This window comes from Chiloscyllium punctatum, chromosome 24 (assembly GCF_047496795.1).
Source record: "Chiloscyllium punctatum isolate Juve2018m chromosome 24, sChiPun1.3, whole genome shotgun sequence".
NCBI lineage: Eukaryota > Metazoa > Chordata > Chondrichthyes > Orectolobiformes > Hemiscylliidae > Chiloscyllium > Chiloscyllium punctatum.
This window is the reverse complement of record NC_092762.1, coordinates 75,374,476-75,395,396: the sequence shown is the minus strand read 5'-3', so window position 1 is coordinate 75,395,396 and position 20,921 is coordinate 75,374,476. Positions and strand designations below refer to the sequence as shown.

At 43.3% G+C, this 20,921-nt stretch overlaps 1 protein-coding gene across 7 annotated transcripts in view; it reads left to right on the top strand.

Moving 5' to 3' along the window:
- Positions 1 to 20,921, top strand: part of LOC140494706 (transducin-like enhancer protein 4) — a 217,021-nt gene that overhangs the window by 171,429 nt on the left and 24,671 nt on the right. For 6 of the 7 annotated variants that reach the window (XM_072594216.1, XM_072594215.1, XM_072594211.1 and 3 more), the window contains exons 9-13: positions 210 to 332; positions 11,702 to 11,755; positions 13,492 to 13,644; positions 16,890 to 17,019; positions 19,120 to 19,280. In XM_072594216.1, coding sequence (XP_072450317.1) covers positions 210 to 332; positions 11,702 to 11,755; positions 13,492 to 13,644; positions 16,890 to 17,019; positions 19,120 to 19,280 — 621 coding nt within the window. The remainder of the gene's footprint in view (positions 1 to 209; positions 333 to 11,701; positions 11,756 to 13,491; positions 13,645 to 16,889; positions 17,020 to 19,119; positions 19,281 to 20,921) is intronic. The other variant, XM_072594212.1, reaches the window with a different exon arrangement.

Below are 20,921 nucleotides of genomic sequence, written 5' to 3'. Positions count from 1 at the left end.
CACTCTTTACATGTCAATGTAACACAATAACACACCTGGGCCAACTTCCTGAGGGGCCAGACTTGCAACGTAAGAACAATTAGACTCATGGATTTAAAGTAGTTGGTGTGGGCTGCTAAGGATGCACCTTTGACAAGTGAGAATAATGACTGGGCTCGAGGGTGATATTCAGAGTATTAACACATTTCAACGTCCTTGTCTTTCCACAGAGTAAATCAGTCTCTCCCTCTGACAGTGTGCGAGCTGAAGACAAGCACAGAGGCTCCCTTGACTACAGTACCACTGATGGCAAGAAGAGAAAGTGTGATGACAAAGACTCGGTGGGACATTATGTATGTTAAAGAGTTTGCAATGTATCGCCAGTTTAATAGTTACAACAACAGTGTGAGCAGGCAATCTGAATTTGAATCTAATCTCATGTGTCGTGCTCTGGATGTCAGGTTTTGATGACTCTTGAGCAAAAATACACAATTCCTTTCCCCATTAGCCCCCAGAGAGAGCAGCAGGTTTCCTGTGGTATTGTTTGTCGACAATCAGAGCATATGGTGATTTTTTTACAGGAGAGGCCTTGTCAACAAATGACAACAATGAAAATGAAAACAAGAACAGAGATTGTCACTAAAGAGGAATGTGCTTGTTACATGCAGAATTTTAAGTCAGAGGCCAATACTTGATATCACTGTTTGATATCATTAAGATTGTCATTGGCATAGGGTGACCAAAGAAAATCTACATGAAAGGTGCAGTATACTTCCAGGCAACATAGGCTACATATCTTTCAATGTATTATCAATTGATACAGGGATGCTTGCCATAGACTCTTTCGATCCCAATGGTTAAGTCCCACGCCATGATTTGGACACAGAATTCCAGAATTCTGTACTGAAGGGTTCCACAGTGTTGGAGGTACCAGCTTTCAGAAGAAACATTAAACTGAGCTCCCCCCAAAACCTTCCCACATCCCTGCCATTTTCCTGCTCAAGTGGGTATAAAAGATCACGTCAGCATTTCAGAGAAAGTTATACTCACCATCTCTGGGATTTGGGCCAATATCGATCCCTCAATTTATACAGAAATGTAGATTATTGGTTGATTCTCACGCTGATATTTTGTGGAGCACAAATTAGCTACTGCGTTTCCTACATTACAACAATGAGTAGATTTCAAAGAATATTGCTTTGGCTATAAAATGCTATGTAGTGTAAATCTTTCTATTTATCCTGAAAAACAAAGCAACTGATGAGCAGATTGCTATTAATCCAGACTTGGGTTCAAATCCCACAATGGTAAATAGTGGAATTTGAATTCAATAAAAAAAAATCTGGATTAAGGGTCTAATGATGACCATAAAACCATTATTATCAGGGGAAAAAAAAATCTTCTTCAGGGAAGGAAACTGTCATCCTTCCCTTATCTGACCTACATGTGACTCCAAGCCCACAGCAATGTGGTTGACTCTTAGCTGCCCTCTGGACAATTAGGGATAGACAATCAATGAACACCCACATCCCACCAATGTGTAAAATTTGCTATCGTGTGACTTTAGAGAGCTGCACAAGTGGCCACATGTTTCCGTACGGTTGAGAGAGAGTCAGTGTAATGTCTCAAACTGCTCCAATTAATTTTATAGCGGATACACAGTCTGTTAAGCTAAAGATGCTGTAGGTTTGGAAATGTGAGGCCATGACTTCTGGTTTTGTATTTGTAGATCCACATTTTGTATCTAATCCCTGAAGTCAAGGGTCATTTGGAATCCAGACTGGAGCCCGAGACATGTATGTCTCCTGTTGACAGGATTTCTGAGTAACCTAACTGCGTGTGAAATGTTGCCTGTGAAGCCCAAGAATCTGGTGAAATGTCCTTTCTGGAACAAGGTTGTGTCCCACGCTGCCCTGTTGGCAGAATTAAGAATTTTTTGACACAAAGAAGACAAATAAAGCCTGGCGGATCTGAAGCTCCATGTTTGCTCTTTTGCTACTTAACTCTTGTAGAAACATTTTGAATTGTGATGCGTGGATCTATTTCCCTTGAAGCATTGGCTTGTAAGTGGAAAAGAAATGACACAGCTGTCATTTGTATGGCCTTCTCTGTTTTCAGGATTGGGATCGCTTTTCACACCAAGGTCAGGTGGAGCAGGAATGACTGCAGAGGAAAGCTTTCTCTATTCCTTGTAGTCCAACCCTAACTGTGAAGGTGTTTCCAATTTCCTCACTGACCATTCTGAATTTGAACAACTGCACTGAGCCTCCAAGCACATTTGATATCTGACCCTTCCCAATCAGCACTCAGAGTGCACTCTGATCTGCTTGGGCTTCATTCACACTCAACTCCTAAAGGTGAAAGATCCACTTCAAACCAAGCGCACTGCCCAAACTTGTGGTTGTGCCAAGGTAGTTCCACTGGGGCAGTCATGGAACAAGAAAGTTCCCTCTTTTTGCCATTTCTAGTAGAATTGTAAATCCAATCTTTCAGAATACTTTAAATGTTTCAGTTCAATCGTACCAGATGAACAGTCTTGACATCAGTTTATCATGTCACTAATACATAAGGACTAGAGAGACATTTCCATGCTTAACATCACTTACTGTCATGCCACAGTAAACATTGGGTAAGGTAATACAGTGGTAATCCAAAGGTTTGCTTAGAGAACATAGGCTCAAACTCCCACCTTGGCAATTTGTGACTTTGAATTCAACTTATGAATAAATCTAAAATGAAAAACCTTCATGAAGACATTGAACTGTTGTAAAAACCTAACTCAATCTCTAATATCCTGTAGTATAGCAAATATACCCTCACCGGTTGGCCTATGTGACTCCCGACCCACAATAATGACATTTGCTCCTTATGTGCCCTCCAAATTTGCTTAGTTAGGCTCACATTGTGGTAAAGGTGCATGAACCAGAAGCTTTACTAAGCACTCTTTTCTTTGTCGAGAGAGAAAGGACACGTACACATACTGAACCCCCTCCGACTGAGTAAAAGAGGCGACCTCTATTCTCTGGTTCGTTACTCAGGGCAGCACCTTGACCAGTCAGAATCAACCTCTGCCTCATTTAATATTAAACAAAGCTAGGTAGTTAAATGCCAGTCATCATATAACTGGTACATTCTCCATGACAAAACGTCGGCCTACCAGCATCCATTGCCAACCAGTAAGCAGACTCTTCTAAAACAGTATAAAAGTATTACTCCATCTTATATTGGTATTTCTTGAAAATTGTCCTGATGAGCGAAAGATGAAAAGCTTCAGCAAATTGTGTCCTTTTTCACCAATACTCAAATTGAAAATATAGGTTCCACCAGCTCCTGTGATGGGGTTTGAACCCATGCATTAGCCTGGTGCTCTGGATTACTAACCCCGTGACATTACTACTATGTCACATTACTCTATATAATCATCTTTATCAATGTGATATAAATCACCCTCAGGACATCTCAGCGTGCTTTAAAGACAATAAAATTGAAGTGTAGTCACTTTTGTCATGTCGGAAACTCAGCCACCAATTTGCACACAGCAAGATGCCATAAAAAACAAAGTGGCAATGAATAAAGAGCAGCTTTTTTGGGGATATTTATGACTGTGAAAAGAAAATTGCTTTTTTGGACATTTTGTGAGGGATAAGTATTGGCCCAGACCACAGAGGTAATTCCCCTTGTGCTTTCTTGTAATTATGCCACAGAATCTTTTCCTTCCACCTCAGAGAGCAAATATGCCAAGTTATATTTTCAAATTCCCATGAGAATCTTGTTAGTGCTAACTGTGAATAATGATTTCTTGCTAAATTGGATGGGTCACAGCTTTTCTTTGCCACTACAGTTTCATAAATTTAGTTTTAAATGGATGCTGGAGAAAGGGAACATGTTGCAGGGATACAGATTGTTTCTTAAAAAAATTCCTCTTGTATCAAACAACGTCGCGTTGTAAAGGAATATCATCAGTTTGAAAACACTGCGCAAAGCTAAAGCTTCTTAACCTCATTTCCTGCTTGCTCACTCATACAATTGAGACTCCCATTGTTCAGCCCCTTAGGCCTAACCAAACGGTCAGCCTGCTTCCTGTCTTCTTACTGTATGGCTGTGCCTGAATCTCTCAAGGTTTTTTAAGTGTTTCCCAGGCCCTTCAGATAATGGGGTGTTGGGGGTCCCATTGTGTTTAACTCATTCTAACAACAAAGCTTATAACAGCCCGTTGAAAAGGCCTGTCTGCATTAATTGGTTTGCCCTGATGTTGCTATATCATATTGTGCATTCACTATCAGCTGTCTGCCAACTATTAATTCAAGGTTTTTCCTCTCTTTTTGAGTTACAAGTGGATTTGAACTGCTAACCCACCAGGGCTGAGATTTAAAATGCCTTCTCTTTTGATCTGACAATCATACACTGACTCTCTTCCCTCCTTTCCCTATATCCTGAGTCGGCCTGTGCCGAAGTGGCTGATACATGGCAATACACTGACCCAGACATGGAGGGGGGCCAAGTGGAGAGATGACTGAATTGTAAACTCCAGTGCCTACTAATATCAGAACAGTACAAGTTGCTCCCACACAAAGGTTTAAAATAAGACGAAAGTCCTATCAGAATAATGTGTTGTTCTATTTTCTATGATGGTGCTTTGAATTGGTGATTAGAATTTATTTGGGGAGTGGGGGACTGTCATAGAGCCATAGAGCTGTAAAGCACAGAATCAGACCCTTCAGTCCAAATTGTCCGTGTTGACTAGATATCCTAAATTAATCTAGTCCCATTTGCCAGCATTTGGCTCATATCCCTCTAAGCCCTTCCTATCCCCATCTAGAGTCCTTTTAAATGTTACCAGCCTCCATCACTTCCTCTGGCAGCTCATTCCATAATCGCACCACCCTCTGCATGGAAAAATTGCCCTGTAGGTCCCTTTTAAATCTTTCCCCTCTCACCTCAAGCCTATGTCCTCTGGTTTTGGACTCCACCACCCTGGGTACAAGATCTTGTCTATTTATCCTATCCATGCCCCTCATGATTTTATAAACCTCCAAAACTCTAGGGAAAACTGCCCCAGCCTATCTCTATAGTTCAACCCTCCAACCCTGGCAATATCTTTGTAAATCTTTTCTAAACCCTTTCAAATCAATGTGACTTTGGCCAATATTGCAAAATATTGATAATAAATTGGACATCCTTCCTGGCTTTGATTTTCAATTACTTTGCTCCCTTGGGAAAGCTACTTCAATTTTATATGCTTCCATTTTTAACCAAAATCAAAGGCCTCCTTTGGGTCCAATATGGTTAGTACAGAGGAATTGACCCATATGCGATCATGCCATGGTATAGCACATTGATGCTATGTCTCCTTTGCCAACTCACGATCTGTATAAAGGCCCCTTTCAAAATTCACACTGGATCGGAAATAGTCCTTGCAATCATTGCATAAACACAGTGACCCATTTCCTCTTGTAAGTCTTTGCACAGTCTTTGCTTGTTGGCACATAAACACCACAGAAATCCATTTCAAGGCATGATTAACTTTAATGTAGTGCCTTCCGCCATTAAGTAACACATTTGAGCAGCATTTTGAAGCTCTGCGTGTGTCTTTGTGGAACTTAATCAGCCCTGGCTTTCTCTGGAATGCCTTCCGGTGTGAAACTACTGTGTACTGTCCTCTGCTGGTCACCACAGAATGAGTTGCAGCTTCACTGCTGGGTTCTTGAGTGTTTTATTTCTGACTCAATCCCATTGTGAGTTCAAACTGAATAATGAAACTCTGCTCAATGTAGAAAACACACAATTTAACACACTGAGGCTCTTTGCAGCTGTATCAAAGCAAAGCTGAGCCACATAGCAGAAGTGTAATACAGGTGAGTGGCAGACCTGGAAGCTGTTGCAGTGAATATGCCTCTTGTTTTATCTATTACCTGGCAGTTGGTTGTCATTAGTGGCTTGATAGTAAATCTGAAACTAAAGTTCTGATCTTTATCATTGTATCGTTTGGTTTTGGGCCTTCTGGATTCATAAACCAACCAAACAGCACTTTAGATGAAGAAAAATGCTTCATAGATGGTTAATCAAAACCAAAACGAATATTGAGCTAAAGGAGGTGCTTTTGTTATTCATTCATGGCTAGGGCAACATGTATTGTCCATCCCTAATTGCCCTGAGGGCAAGTTAAGAATCATCCGCGTTGCTGTGGGTCTGGAGTCACAGGTAGACCAGCCCAGCCAAGTCTGGCAGATCTCTTTTTCTAAAGGACGTTAGTGAACACAGTGCCGTTTTACCCCCTGACAATCAACAACAGTTTCATGGTCATCCTGAGACTCTTATTGCCAGATTATTATTGAATTCAAATCCACAATCTGCCATGGTGGGATTCAAACCCAGAGCATACCTGAGTCTCTGGATTAAGAGTCTAGCGACAATACCATCCCCCACCCCAAATATCAATAGCGTTGTCAAATATCCAAGTCCAATATTAGGCATTTACATGAAGCATGTGCTAGTAAGAGGATGCCACACTGACTACATCCTTTCAATTGTATCCCAGGCAACAAGTACAGGAAACCCCAGCACTGCCTGTCTGATTCAGAACACTACTTTAGGTCCAAGTTTAACCGTCCACCCTCATTGTATGGCCTATGTGAGGTTGGTGCAAACAAGTTTCAATGTGTTTGAAATAAAAGAGACCAGTTTAACTCCCAAAGATATACTTGTCCTTAAAGTAGATCCCAAACCAGGCTGTAAATTTGCATAGATTGGCTTTTTTCTAAGGCTGTTGTTGGGCTCAATTCTTGAGGTCAGCGACCCTTCAGATTTGGTTGCTAGGGAACGTGACTGCAGACCTGTGGTAGCAGCTATTAACCTCAATTTGGATTGTTTGGAAGGAAGGGGGGAGTCGGGGAGTGGTGAGGGTCAGAAAAGAATGGGAAACGATTCAGTTCAGCATGCTCCACATGGAGTGCCACTGTAATGACTACTTTTTATTATCACCCTAAGTGGGCCAAATGGTGATTGTGCCCAGGGGCACATCCAGGGCCTGCAAATGAGCTTAATCACAGTCAAACGGCCAATCAGTCTGGTGGCAGGAGCCAGATCTGTTAACATTTGTAGAGGAGGCTCCTCAGCCAGTTATCGTAAACTGATGATGCAACTGGGACTTTGTAAACAGCTCAATTAGAGCAGAGATTATTTAGAAGATGGTTTACAGTTTGTCCAGATCAAGAGCTGAAGGAGTGCAGAGAGGTACAAAGACAGTGCTGACTGTCTCTTTGATGAAAAACAAATTCAGCATGAGGCAAAAATAGAAATGTTGTTTGGGCTTTGTAGTCTCTTTTTAACAGCTAATCACCTATAGAGATAACCCCTATGTAAAACTTAATGACCACAGTGCCCTCTGTTGTTGTTAAAGTAGATGGTTCATTATCATGGAGCGCTCTGATTGGCAGGTCAGTGAGCATTAATGCCTGGTAGAAGTCTGCCTTCTTGTAATCCAATTTAAATATTATTGTACAGCTCTGCACATCTTTAAAAGGGCCACAGCAGCCAGAGAATTCAATCTGTTTCAGGGCTTGGCAACATGTATACTGCAATAAGAGAGCTGAGTGTTGATTGATGTAATTACTTCTCACCTCATGCCTCAGTTATGCATGTTATATTCCAGCAACAAACTTGTTTGTTCATGTACCTCCATTGTGCTGAACTTTCTGTTTGTGATTCTGGTTTCTGTGAATCACATGAGTGTCTGCGTTCATTCCCTGCAGAGTTCCATTCAGAAGCACCGTCATTTTCGACTGGTCCCGGCTTGTTTATCCTCTAGCTAATTTATTTCTTTCTTCTGAAGATGCTGTTGGATGTTGGCCTTAATAACCTGGGGTACTGACTGTCCTCCAGCTTGTGGCTGCCCTTCCACACGTTAGGCTAGATAGAGACTGTCACTGGGCATTATTGTGAAGCTGTTTCTGTCCTTAGCTGACTTCAAGTTGTATGCAGTTGCCAAGGATTGAGAAATACATATTATCAAAGCTTATTGGCTCATCAGGATACTTGCAACTGTACTATAGTAAAAGTGTAACAATATTTTATACTGTGTGGCATGGATCATATGAAGCGGCATGTCCCTTTTGGGTATTCACAGCAGAAAAAATCTTGGGTATGTTGCACCAGCCCATGCTTGTAAAATTCAGTACACATTACATGTGATTCTGCGATGGATCAACAGTTACTAAATAGTCCAGAGTGTGCTAATAATCTCGCTGAGAACTGATTTAGAATTGCCATTTAGATTCACATCGTGGTGCATATGGGAAAGTACACCTGTTGATACATAATGGAAGAACAAATTACTGCAGATGCTGGAGTCATCTGGACTCGAAGTGTTAGCTTGCTTTCTCCCCTTAGTTGCTGCCTGGCCTGCTGGGATCTCCAACACTTTTTGTTTTTTGTTCAATTATAACTCCAGTTTCAATTCAACAAAATCAACCCCAGTCATTGGCTGGTTCATGCCTTAGGGCAGTGCCTTGATGGTGTAATCTGATGGTGTAAATCTAAGTAGAGCATTTAATAACAAATAATAAAATGAAGCAGAGTCAGCATGGTTAATGATTTATTGGAATTCTTTGATCAGGTAAAAGCAGGATAGATAGAGGTGAGACAGTAGATGCAATATATTTGAATTTCCAAAAGATGTTTGATAAAATACCGCACATATAAATACTTAACAAGATAAGAGTCCTCAGTGTGGATAGAGGATTAGCTAACTATTATAAGACAGAGATTTGGGATAAAGGGGGCATTTTCAGGTTGTCATCCTGTAACTGGTGGAGTGCCACAGGAATCAATTCTATGGCTGCAAATATTTAAATTATATTTACAATACATGAAATGGTATAGTTCATTCAACAGTGGTATAGGTGAATATACTTTCTGAAAAGATTGCAGATGACACACAAATATATAGGAAGGCAAGTAGTAAGGATGGCAGAGTCCACAGAGTGACATGGATGGGTCACATGAGTTGGCAAAAGCTTATCAGCTGAAATAGAAGGTCAGGATCATGCTGGCACACTGTTCCCTCTGTGACCACCAACACTACCCCTCCTTCCCACAGCACCTTGCCATTGTAACTGTAGAAGGTGCAAGACCTACCCCTGCACTTCTCCCCTGCTCACCAGCCAGAGGGATAAAAGGTCTTTCCAGGTGAAGCAGCATTTAGAGTCACAGTGAGGAATTAATCAAGGGTTCTGTAAATAAAGCAGGAAAGTGGAGTCGAAGATTGTCAGATCAGCCATGGCTTCATTGGATGGCGGAGCAGACTGAATGGGCCAAATGGCCTGCTCTTACACCCAGTGGCCAAATATCTTGTTTTTTTGGCTGTGTACCAAAACGTTGCTATAAGAGCCTTCTGCAAAGAGCCTTGGCATTGCTGCTCTATAAATGCAAGTTGTTGTTGCTGGATATTAACAAGCAGGTTGCTTGTTCAATTAACTTCAATAGAAATGATTAATGAAATAAGGTTTATAAGGGGTAGCTGGCATCATAGCTCTAGTGACACCACCCTAAGGTGATCTTTTATCCCAGTGGAACAGACATGAAGAGAGGTCAACCAGTATATGGAAGGATGGCAGTCACCTGAAGGGATTATGGGGTAATGTCACCTTTGGGGAGGAAGGGACAAAAAAAGTGAAGCCAGAGTAAAAAATGAAAACAAACTCTCTTATAACAGTGTGGTATACTGTGTGCTGTGCTGAAACCCTACCTCATAGACAGGGTCTCCATGCAGCAGTGTCTCTTTTGCAGAATAGTGCATGTGCAAGGCCATATATTTATGGGTGAGTGAAACTAAACTGTGTTTGTATGATTTATTTAGTAAAGAGAGTTTATGGAGGATGGTAAGCCTGCACAACTGCTCAGCCAGCAGTGCTTGATGTTGTGGAGAAGGTGTAAAGGGCCAAGTCTTCTGGTTAAGTGCCACTTTCATTTATGGACTGTTTCTTGCTGTGAGATCTCACAAGATCTCTCGCCATAACTTACCAAACTCGTCTCATTAACTACTTAACTTGCCCCTACTGTGCCCCTCCACACAGGCCAGCTTGTCACCCTAAATAATTGCCTGTCTCTCATTCCAGGAGGAAAAAGGCAAGAAAAAAGCAGAAAATTTTAAGACATGTATTGGGCCGTAAGACATTCAGCTCCTCATCCCTTTATGCAGAGGAGATCCTGACTCTGATGGCCCCCAGCAGCTGACTGGCCGTGTCCTGGCCCCTGGACTGGTATTAGAAGCTGTCCTTGACTTATTGTGCCCTGAGCGAAAGCCATGTCTTTTGACTTGGCTGTGGACTGCTAATAACCTTGACAAATTTCCTGGTTTTGTATTGCACTAAATGGCCCAGCAGTACTGGGAGCCTGACATCTCTGACTGAGGGGAGGGACACAAAAGGAAGGAATGCTATGAGCATTCGGGATGACTCAGAGTAGGGGAGGACTGAGAGCAATCAAACAGGCCGGAGACACAACCTGGTCCAATCCATAAATGGGGTGTGTCCCCCTGAGTATTAAGTGTCTGTGATAAGTTATAATTGCCATTGTACCTGGAGGTGCAGCATTGAAGGTCAAGTGTATGCCATCAATGGATTAGAGCGGTTCTTAGAGGCTGACACATGTAGGATGCCAATGTCCATGGACATTGGGTGTTTGGGGCAAGTGTCCATGGAATGTACCTCGAGACGGTGGTGCCTGGCATTCAATATAGAGGCTCTTCACAAGCAAGCAGCAAGCTGAAGATGCTAGTAACTTCCATGTTGAGAATTCTCAGCATCTTGCTTGCTCATGGCAAGTGGTGAGATTAGAAGCTGCATATGAACGAGGAAAGATGTGCAGTTAATAAAGGCATTAACAAGCAATAGTCTCACTTCATAGGCAGCTCACCACTGTCTAACCAGAAAATCCCCCCGACATCCAGAACTTAGATAAATGATGCAGCTAGTTGCTTCCAATGTTGAAGTAGACTTCACCGGACTTCTTGCATGTCTGTTCAAGTTTCTGGAAGATTCTGCCTGCAGTTTTGAGCGATGATTCAACATTCCCATTGTTATACTGCACCATATAGAAATGGAACAAAGGGCATGTGGCTCACCTGTTTCCCCATTCACTCATGAATTCTGTGATACTTGATTTTAAGCTAACGAGAAATTAATAATAAAATTGTCAAAAATTGCAAGGCCCACGCATGTTGGCAATCAGTGGAATGGAAAAGCATAAATGAATCTGTTTTTAGCCAGGCGACAGTAAGATACGCAGTTAGCATGAGGAATAAGCATTTGGAAATGTGTGGGCAGAAGTATTTGCAGGCTGACATTTTGACTTTGTGCAGTCAGTGTGTCCTTCGTTTGCAAGGTTGGTTCATTGGCCTGCTATTTCATGGCATGGATATCCATACCAAGGCTCCTAGCTGACAGTCCAGACTCAGAACGAGGTCCTTTCAGAGCCTTGGGATATAGTCTTGTAAAATATTGTCAACACAGCTTATCCTTGTATACTGTTTCCAGGTGAAGTTAGCCTGTTCAAATCACTGAAATAGCACCTGTGTTAAAATAGGGTAGGAGGGCAAGAGAGAGGAATTTATACAGCCAATCTCAAAGTGTTGGTGATTGGTATTACACTGCACATTATTACAGTCTTTGTTTTCCATTGCCTTATGTGTAGCTCCTTACAACTTCATCTCTTTTATAATCAGGACAGTGATGGCGATAAGAGTGATGATAACTTGGTCGTGGATGTTTCAAATGAGGTTTGTATGCATTTTTAGTTATTTTGTTTTATTGCCACTTTCAGTTTTACCAGTCTGTAATACTAAAAAGAACAGTCTAACTTTCTTACATATGTGTATAGCTCGATATTAAATAACATGATTGATCAGAAAACACATCAATCCTCCAACTGATTTGCATTTTCCAAGAATCTGCTGAAGGCAAACGGGTTGGACTAATAGTGATTTTGAAACTGAGAAGAGTAGATCTCTTGAAGATGTTTGGACTCTTGGAGGAGATCAAAGCGAAGGAACATGTAAGATAATTACAAATGAATCCAAGAGGGATTTCAGGCTAAACACTTCTCTTTTCTCAGAATTGTTGCCAAACTTGTTCCCACATAGTGTGGTTGAGGTGATAGCATGGGAGACAGTAGCTAAGTGCATCAGGGAGAAAGGAATAGGTAAATATGCTGATTGGGTAATGGGTAAAAGAAGATTGGGAAGAGGATTCTGTGATGCATAAGGACTTGAAAGGATCAGTCAGGCCAAATGGCCTGTTTCTGTGTTTTAATTCCCATGTATTTCTAGGTTCATTCCCAGACACACCATTATGAATGTCAGCTTGTTCTCTTCTGAAATTTAGTACTCTTTGAGTTTCTAAAAGCAAATAATTACTGCCTCACCCAGTTATACCTTGAATACCAAATTGATATGCTTTCTCATATCTTTGTATAATGCAAAGTATTTTGCCATGCAGACTATGTGGAAACTGTAAGTACTCAGATAGAGGGTAACATCATAATCTTCCCCCTTGAAGGGGCCTTGTTTGAACAACAAGGGGAAGCTGGTGATCCAAGCATGGAGACAGTGCAGTTCCTGTCAGTCTGGAAGAGTCTGCTTTGGAATGGATCCTCTGTTGAGCAGCATGTGACTGTACGGGACAGGGAGAGAAGGGGGGTGGATAGGAGAGACTGTGCTCACAGCAAGACTATGCAGCACACTCACTGTCTCCATCAACAGGTGATCCTTTACATTAATGATAACATACTCCACAATATTTGTAGCACAGAAGTTGTCTGATTCCAGTATTGATACTCTGCATAGCTTCCTCCCATGATCAAACTGTCCCATCAGGATACCCTTCTATTCCTGACTCTGTTGTGCGCTTACCCAACTTACCTTGAATTCATCTATGCTACTCACTTCAACTATGCCTTGTGGTAACAAGCTCCTCATTTACAATCCCTTTCTGGGGTCAGTTAGCTCAGTTGGCTGGCTTGAAGAGTGATGCCAAAGGCAAAGGTTCAATTCCCACACTGGCTGAGGTGACCTTGAAGATCCCTCTCCCCTTGCCTGAGGCACGGTGACCCTCAGGTTGTCTCTCTCTAATGGGAGAGCAGCCCTGTGGGACCATGGCGGCTTTACCAGAATTACTATTTCTCCTGAATTCCTTACTGGATTTAGTAGCGACTAATGTATAGCTCCAACTTCTATACTTATCTGCAATTGGAGACATGTTCTCTATGTTTACCCTGCTGAGTCCTCTCATTAACCTGAAGATCTCCATCAGGTTGCAGTTATAGAGAAAAGAACGTGCGTCTGTTCAATCTTCTCAGATAGGTTCGACTGCTCAACTATGGCTTCATTCTTGCCAATTTTAATGCCCCTTCTCCAGTCCCTTTTGTATAGAATGGAGGTATTTACACTAGTGCTGGTATACACAGCGGAGACCTAGTCTTTACCAGTTCCTGACCTCTGATTCTGTTTGAATGCAGGATCCATCATCTCCACAAGGCAGCCCACCCCACTCTCCCCGTGGAAACGGCCTGGATAAGTTTCACCTTTTGAGGAAGGATGCTCCGAGCAGCCCTGCATCCCTGGCTTCTTCCCGCAGCACGCCACCCGCCAAATCCAAAGAGGCCGGCCTGGTAAGTAGACCGCTCTCATGTGAGATTTTGGGCGTTTCTGGGTGCGTTTGGGGGCTCAGTGCTATCCGTAGCTTTCAGCTGGGTTCGGGGAAGGGGGTTGTGGGGGTGGTGGTGACAATGCTGACCTGCCTGTTAAAAGGTTATATGTTCACAGCCCACAGCTCAGGGCTTGAACACGTAACATAGGCTGACGGTTCAGCACAGAGAGCACGCGCAATGTCAAAGGGTTGGTGTCTTTCAGCTGAGGTGTTAAACTGCAGCCCCGTCAGCTTTCTCAAGCCCTCTTCGCGAAAGAGCTGAGTACTCATCCTCTGTAAACAAATGCTGTCAAATGCATTATCTTATTGCTCTTTGTAGGATATTTCTGCTGAAAAAATGTGCTTTTCAGTCTTTTATGTGACAACTGTGACAACCTTAAAAAGTACTTTATTGGCTTAAAAGCATCATAAAATATACTTCATAAAATGTGATTTTATTTTCAGATTGTTGACTTGCCTCAGTAGTCCTCGTGTATAATTTCTTATATTCAGGTGCTCTTATGGTGAAGTGGCAGTGTTCCTAACTCTGAGCCAGGAGGTGGGGGGCTCAAGTCCCACCCGCTCCAGAGGTGTGTGGTAACATCAGGATGGCATGGTGGCTCAGCGGTTAGCACTGCTGCCTCACAGCAGCAGGATCCCAGGTTCGATTCCAGCCTTGGGCGACTGTGTGGAGTTTGCACATTCTCCCCGTGTCTGCGTGGGTTTCCTCCCACAGTCAAAGATGTGCAGGTCAGGTGAATTGGGCATGTTAAATTGCCCATAATGTTAGGTGCATTAGTCAGAGGGAAGTGGGTTCTCTTTGGAGGGTCGCTGTGGACTGGTTGGATCGAAGGGCCTGTTTCCACCCTGTAGGGAACCTAATCTCTGAGCAGGTTGGTTAGGAAGTGTCTATAACTTTATAACACAATAAATTCAGCATCATTAACTCCAACAGGAGCTAGATCATTTTGATGCTCTCAGAATTAATTGTTTATTTGGTGTTCTTAGATACAATCCATTTTGGGGTATTTTTAATACTATTTAATTTTGAATGAGCTCCTGTGACTGTTTTAAAATAAATGGGAGTGTTGTTACCTTCTGTTGTTCAGGCGCAAGTTTCTCATTCAACAGCACAATAACAGATTAACTGGTCCTTGATCTCAAAGCAGTTTCTGGGGGAGTTTGCTGCTTGCAAATGATGCTCCCTTTACCAACAAAGCAACAGCTCCTATGTACTGAGATCATTCCACGGTTGTGAAGTTCTTTCGGACAATGTGTGGTTGTGTAAGGTGCAATGCAAAGGCAAAATCGTTCTTGTACCAGCTCAGTGAGCAAACTGAACTAATGAGATAGTGGGCTGTGAAGATGAGCAAAATCCTCAACTCAGTTCTGGGTGTGCTAGTAGCATGTGAGCTGTCACCATGAACTGTCCTCCATTTTTAACAGTTCACAGAATCACATTGGGCTGAATGGCCTCCTTCTGTGGTGTAGCAATGTCGTCTGCACGGGTGCTCCAAATTCACATAGTGCCATTACCTAGTCTCACCTAACAAACCAACACATTGTTCACTTTCAAATAGTTCCCTCGATGAGCCCTGCCTCCACCACACTCGCAAACAGTTTGCTTCATTCCTGACCCGCTGACTGCGTGAAAAAAATTTTCTTTCATATCACTTTTACTTCTTTTGCCAATCTCTCTTAATCTATGCCCTCTCATTCTTGATCCTTTCTGAAGTGGGAGCAGTTACTCCCTACCTGCTCTGGCTTCGGTAGAATGGTTCTCTGTTCCTGATCGTTGTCAACTTACACAGGTTGGAATGCATGCGAAGAAGACTGGATTTAGCTGTGCCTTCCCACTTGCCTGTGGTAAAATGTGTGTGGCGTGTTGTGGATGGCTGAGAGTCATGAGTTGCCAACATGTACTTTTGCAAGAAAGTTGTAGTCAGGAGCTATGAGTAGTGAGTCATACAGCACAGAAACAGACCCTTTGGTCCAACTTGTCCATGCCAACCAGATATCCTAAATTAATTTAGTCCTATTTGCCAGCATTTGGCCCATAGCCCTCTAAACCCTTCCTATTCACGTACCTATCCAGATGCCTTTTAAGTATTTTAATTGTACCCACTTCCTCTGACAGCTCATTCCAAACACGCAACACCCTCTATGTGAAAAGGTTGCCATTCAGATCCCTTTTATGTCTTTCCCCTCTCACCTTAAACCTATGCCCTCTAATTTTAGACTCTCTTATCATGCGAAAAAGACCGTGGCTATTCAATCTATCCAACCACGCCCTCCCCGTGATTTTATAAACCTCTATTAGGTCATCCCTCAGCCTCCAACACTCCAGGGAAAACAACCCCGTCCTATTTAGTCTCTCCCTGTAGCTCAAACCCTCCAACGCCGATAATATCCTTGTAAATCTTTTCTGCACCCTTTCAAGTTTCACAACATCCATACTATAGAAGGGAGACCAGAGTTGAACACACTATTCCAATAGTGGCCTAACCACTGTCCTGCACAGCTGCAGCATGACCTCCCATTTCCTATACTCAATGTACTGACCAATAAAGGCAAGCGCACCAAGCGCCTTCTTCACTATCCTATCTACCTGCGAGTCCACTTTTGAGGAACCGTGAACCTGCACCCCAAGGTCTCTTTGTTCAGCAACACACTCCAGCACCCCTGCTCTGATTTACCTTATGAATACGCAATACCTCACGTTTATCTAAATTGAACTCCATCTGCCTTTCCTTGGTTCGTCGGTGCTGGTAAAGACTCCATCTTTCTTCGATCACTTGGCTGACCAGGGATTTCTCCCACTCTAACAGCCTGCCTTTGGCGTGCAATGGGAGGATTGACAACCTGTTTGGTTGAGTTATGAGCACACCCTGGCTTAGCTCAAACTTGGATCTCCTGGCTCTGAGGCAGCGATGAGACCCACTGCACCTCAAGGCCTCCCTAGCTGTGGTATATCCCCACATGGAGCAGACTTTCTTGGGTGGGGGATGAAGGGCCTGCAGCACCTTCAGGAGAAAAGTGGAGGGGCTTTAAAAAGAACCCATCAAGGCTGTTTGTTTTGTTTGGGGGCGCTACTACTTTTCTTCAAAAGCTTCAAAATAACATTGACTTTGGCATCAATGGGGACACAGTGCTTCAGCAGGGGATGAAAGCTTGTCTGTGAGATGAATTTATGTTGATCTCATCACGACTTTCTTTACTTTGTAACAGAACGAGAAGGCTACCACTCCGGTGTCTAAATCCATCACCCCAACACCCCGTAGTGACTCGTTGACCCCTGGCCCAAGTTCTGCATCCAGACTACGACAGATCTCAAGCAAACCCTCCGTGGATGCACTGGGTAAGATGTTTGCTCCCATCCCTGGAAAACTACTGGGTAGAGTGTCCACAGGTTACAGCAAAGAGACGAGGAGGAATGATTGCCAGCGTAGAGCTGGATATGTTGTACACGGTGGTATCCATGGAGATGAATGCAAGCATTGATATGAAGGGCAGAGTGAATGTGTTTGAGCTCGTAGATGTTTTTGAGAACTTGGTGTGAGTGCCTATCTCTAAATTCAGCCATGGTGCCACTGAGCCGACAGGATGGTGAATGGGGCAGAATGACACCCCACAGGCTGGCACTTTCCTGCATTGTCCTGCCCCAGGGCCAATTCCATGAAGGCAAGACCGAGGGATGAGAAACCAACCTGTCCACAAGCAGTAGGCAAGCAGTGAGGGTGAATGAAATGCCAGCTCTCAGGCCCATTACCAGGGGCCAACTTGCATTTTCCAGTTGGCATCCCCCAAAATCCGGCCAGCAGCCTAGAGACAGCCCCCTAGCAACGGAATAGACAATAGGTGCAGGAGTAGACCATTCTGCCCTTCAAGCCTGCACCACCATTCACTATGATCGTGGCTGATCATCCTCAATCAGTGTCCTGTCCCTGCCTTATCCCCATAACCCTTGATTCCACGATCCTTAAGAGCTCTATCCAACTCTTTCTTGAAAGTATCCAGAGACTTGACCTCCACAGCCTTCTGGGTCAGAGCATTCCACACACTCACCACCCTCTGGGTGAAGAGGTTTCTCCTCAACTCTGTTCTAAGTGGCCTACCCCTTATTTTTAAACAGTGTCCTCTGGTTCGGGACTCACCCATCAGCGGAAACACATGCTTCCTGCCTCCAGAGTGTCCAAGCCTTTAATAATCTTATACGTCTCAATCAGATCCCCTCTCAGCCTTCTAAACTCAAGGGTATACAAGCCCAGTCGCTCCAATCTTTCAACGTAAGATAGTCCCACCATTCCAGGCATTGACCTCGTGAATCTGTGCTGCACTCTCTCAATAGCCAGAATGTCTTTCCTCAAATTTGGAGACCAAAATTGCACACAGTATTCCAGGTACGGTCTCACCAGGGCCCTGTACAGTTGCAGAAGAACCTCTTTGATTCTATACTCAATTCCTCTTGTTATGAAGGCCAGCATGCTATTAGCTTTCTTCACTGCCTGCTGTACCTGCATGCTTGCTTTCATTGACTGATATACAAGAAGACCTAGATCTTGTTGTATTGTAAAATAGAGACCCAGGACTTGAGCCAGATTTTATGCCTCCTTCCTGAAGTAACTCCAGAGTGGACGATATCCTGATCCAAGTCAGCCTTTCTTTACATGTGCTTAACACTGGTCCAGCTTCCGCAGACACTCTGACCTTCCTGCTTATGTCTGTCAGCCAGGGTTCCCTGATTAGACCAGGTTAACAGCCTCAATCTGGGAACTCATATTCTATGAGTTGACACTGTTACAATTACTACACCTCCCTGCTTGCCTGCTGGTCGCAGCTGTAGTCTCAAGCTTTTAAACTTCAAAAACATGTTGCTGAAAAGATTGCATAAGTCCCTCCCTGCACCCCCCCCCTCCTCTTTTTCAATTACTTGAACTGCAGGCTGCAGTTCCTTCTGAGTTGCAGAGCCTGGAAATACAGTGAGCTGACACAGTGTAGGATGAGGACCCTGATATTGGAACCCCCTAAAGCCCAAAATTCTGCTTATTGTTTCGGTACTCAGACACCATGCAGACTCATTCTATCAGCGCTAGTATTTTTTGTGTGTGTAGATGTATTTATTATGTGTGTGTGTCTGTTACTGTGTCAATGTATCTGTGTGGCATTTTTGTGTGTGTGCATGTGTATGTATGTGTGAATGTGTCCATTACTGTGTGTGTGTGTGTGGCTTTTATGTGTGCTTGCATGTGTGTATGTGCGAATGTGTTCATTACCGTGTGTGTGTGGTGCGTGTGTCTGTGTAGCTTTTGTGTGCGCGTGTATATAGGTGTGTATGTGTGATTGTGTCCATTACTGTGTATGTGTGTGTGCACGCGCATGTGTGGCGTTATGTCGATATATGGCCTGCACATTAGCCAGTATCCGAAAATTGTTACTTTTTATTTTTTTCACCTCTAAGGTCTGAGGAGCCCACTGACTGTACCAGGCCCCTACTCCACCCCATTCGGGATGATGGCACATGCTGGAATAAACGGGGAGTTACCCAGCCCAGGGGCCTACGCAAGTCTCCACATCTCGCCGCAAATGAGCACTGCGGCAGTATACGGCCGCTCCCCGATGGTGAGGGCACAATCCGTGCTTACGTCTGAAACGGGGTCACTGGACCCGAAATGTTAATTCTGCTTTTCTCTCCACAGATGCTGCCAGTCCTGCTGAGTTCCTCCAGCAATTTCTGATTTTGTTTCTGATTCTCAGCATCCACACTTCTTTGGGTTATTTTTTGTGCTTATACCTTGATGTGAAATAATGAAAACAATGTGATCGTTCCCCCATGATCCTTTCAGAAATAACCTTTGTGCGAAGAGTTGAGTGGCTGTTGGGTGAAATTGTTGGATGTTATCGATATATCTCTTTGTACCATGTTCTTACTCATCCTCCCCCATGAAGATCAAGCTATTTGTTTGAAAACTGCTGATGTATTTAATGAAACAGCAGAATTTCACACAGGTCTGTATCCTGAAATATTAGTTCTGCTACTCTGTCTATAAATGCTACCTGACGAGATGAGAATTTTCTACATTTTCAGTTCTTAAGGTCAGATTGGCAACCGTCCTGGGAATCCAGCCACAAATAATTTGTCTATGTCCCAGCACTTTTTTGTTACTAAAATTGCACAGCATGTATTTTCAGCCCCTTGTCATTGCTTAATTGGAGTACATTCCTTGTCATTGTAGGGCTGACTTCCCCAAAGAATGGGGAGCGAATAATGGAATTGTAGTTTAAAGTGGGAGCATATGGATTGCAGCTGAAAGCTCAAGGACAGCAGCTTATCTGAACTCACATTGAATCTCGAGCTAGCTATTGGCATATATTTGTTTCCAAATGTACCTCGCAATGTTAGTTTTATTGCAACAAGGCCAATAAGTGACATAACGTCGATGGAAGGCTGTGAGTGACTGTTACCTTGTGACTGTAAAAAATACAGGGTCTGCTTCACCAGCTGCAGGTGGGGATTAAAAAAAGGCATTTGTTCACAGTCAGTAAGTAAAATAATAGGTCAAATGAGACAGGATGAGAGACTCCCTTCATCTGCTTGGTCTAGTGAAATATTAAATGCATTTGTAGAGAATTCCCAAACCCAGAAAAGGCATAAACATGATATCTTGGAAAAGCTGCTGCAGGAATTTTAAAATTGACTTTTTTTTTCATGGGTTGAGGGTGTGGGTGCTGGAAAAGCACAGCAAGTCAGGCAGCATCCAAGGAGCAGGAGAGTCGACGGTTCAAGCGTTAGTTCTTCATCAGGCCCCACATTCCTGATGAAGAGCTTATACTCGAAATATCGATTTTCCTGCTCCTCAGAATTTGCCTGACCTGCTGTGCTTTTCCAGCACCACACTCTCGACTCTAATCTCCAGGATCCGCAGTACTCACCTTTGCCTAGTTTATTTTATGGGCGTCACTGGCTGGGCCAATATTTATTGCCTGTCCCTAGTTGCCTTTGAGAAGGTGGTGGTGAGCTGCCTTTGTGAACCATTGCAGTCAATGTGCTGTAGTTGGACCCACGATGCTGTAAAGGAGGGAACTCCACGATTTCAACCCACTGCAGGAACAACGACATGTATTTCAAGTCAGGCCGGTGAGTGGCTTGGTGGAGAACTTGCCGTAAAGTATAAACTCTCAGCAAGTTCATCTGAAATAGCTTTCATTGTGAATTCAGTAGCCCATTGCTTTCAGTGGACTAATACATCCATCACAGTCAAA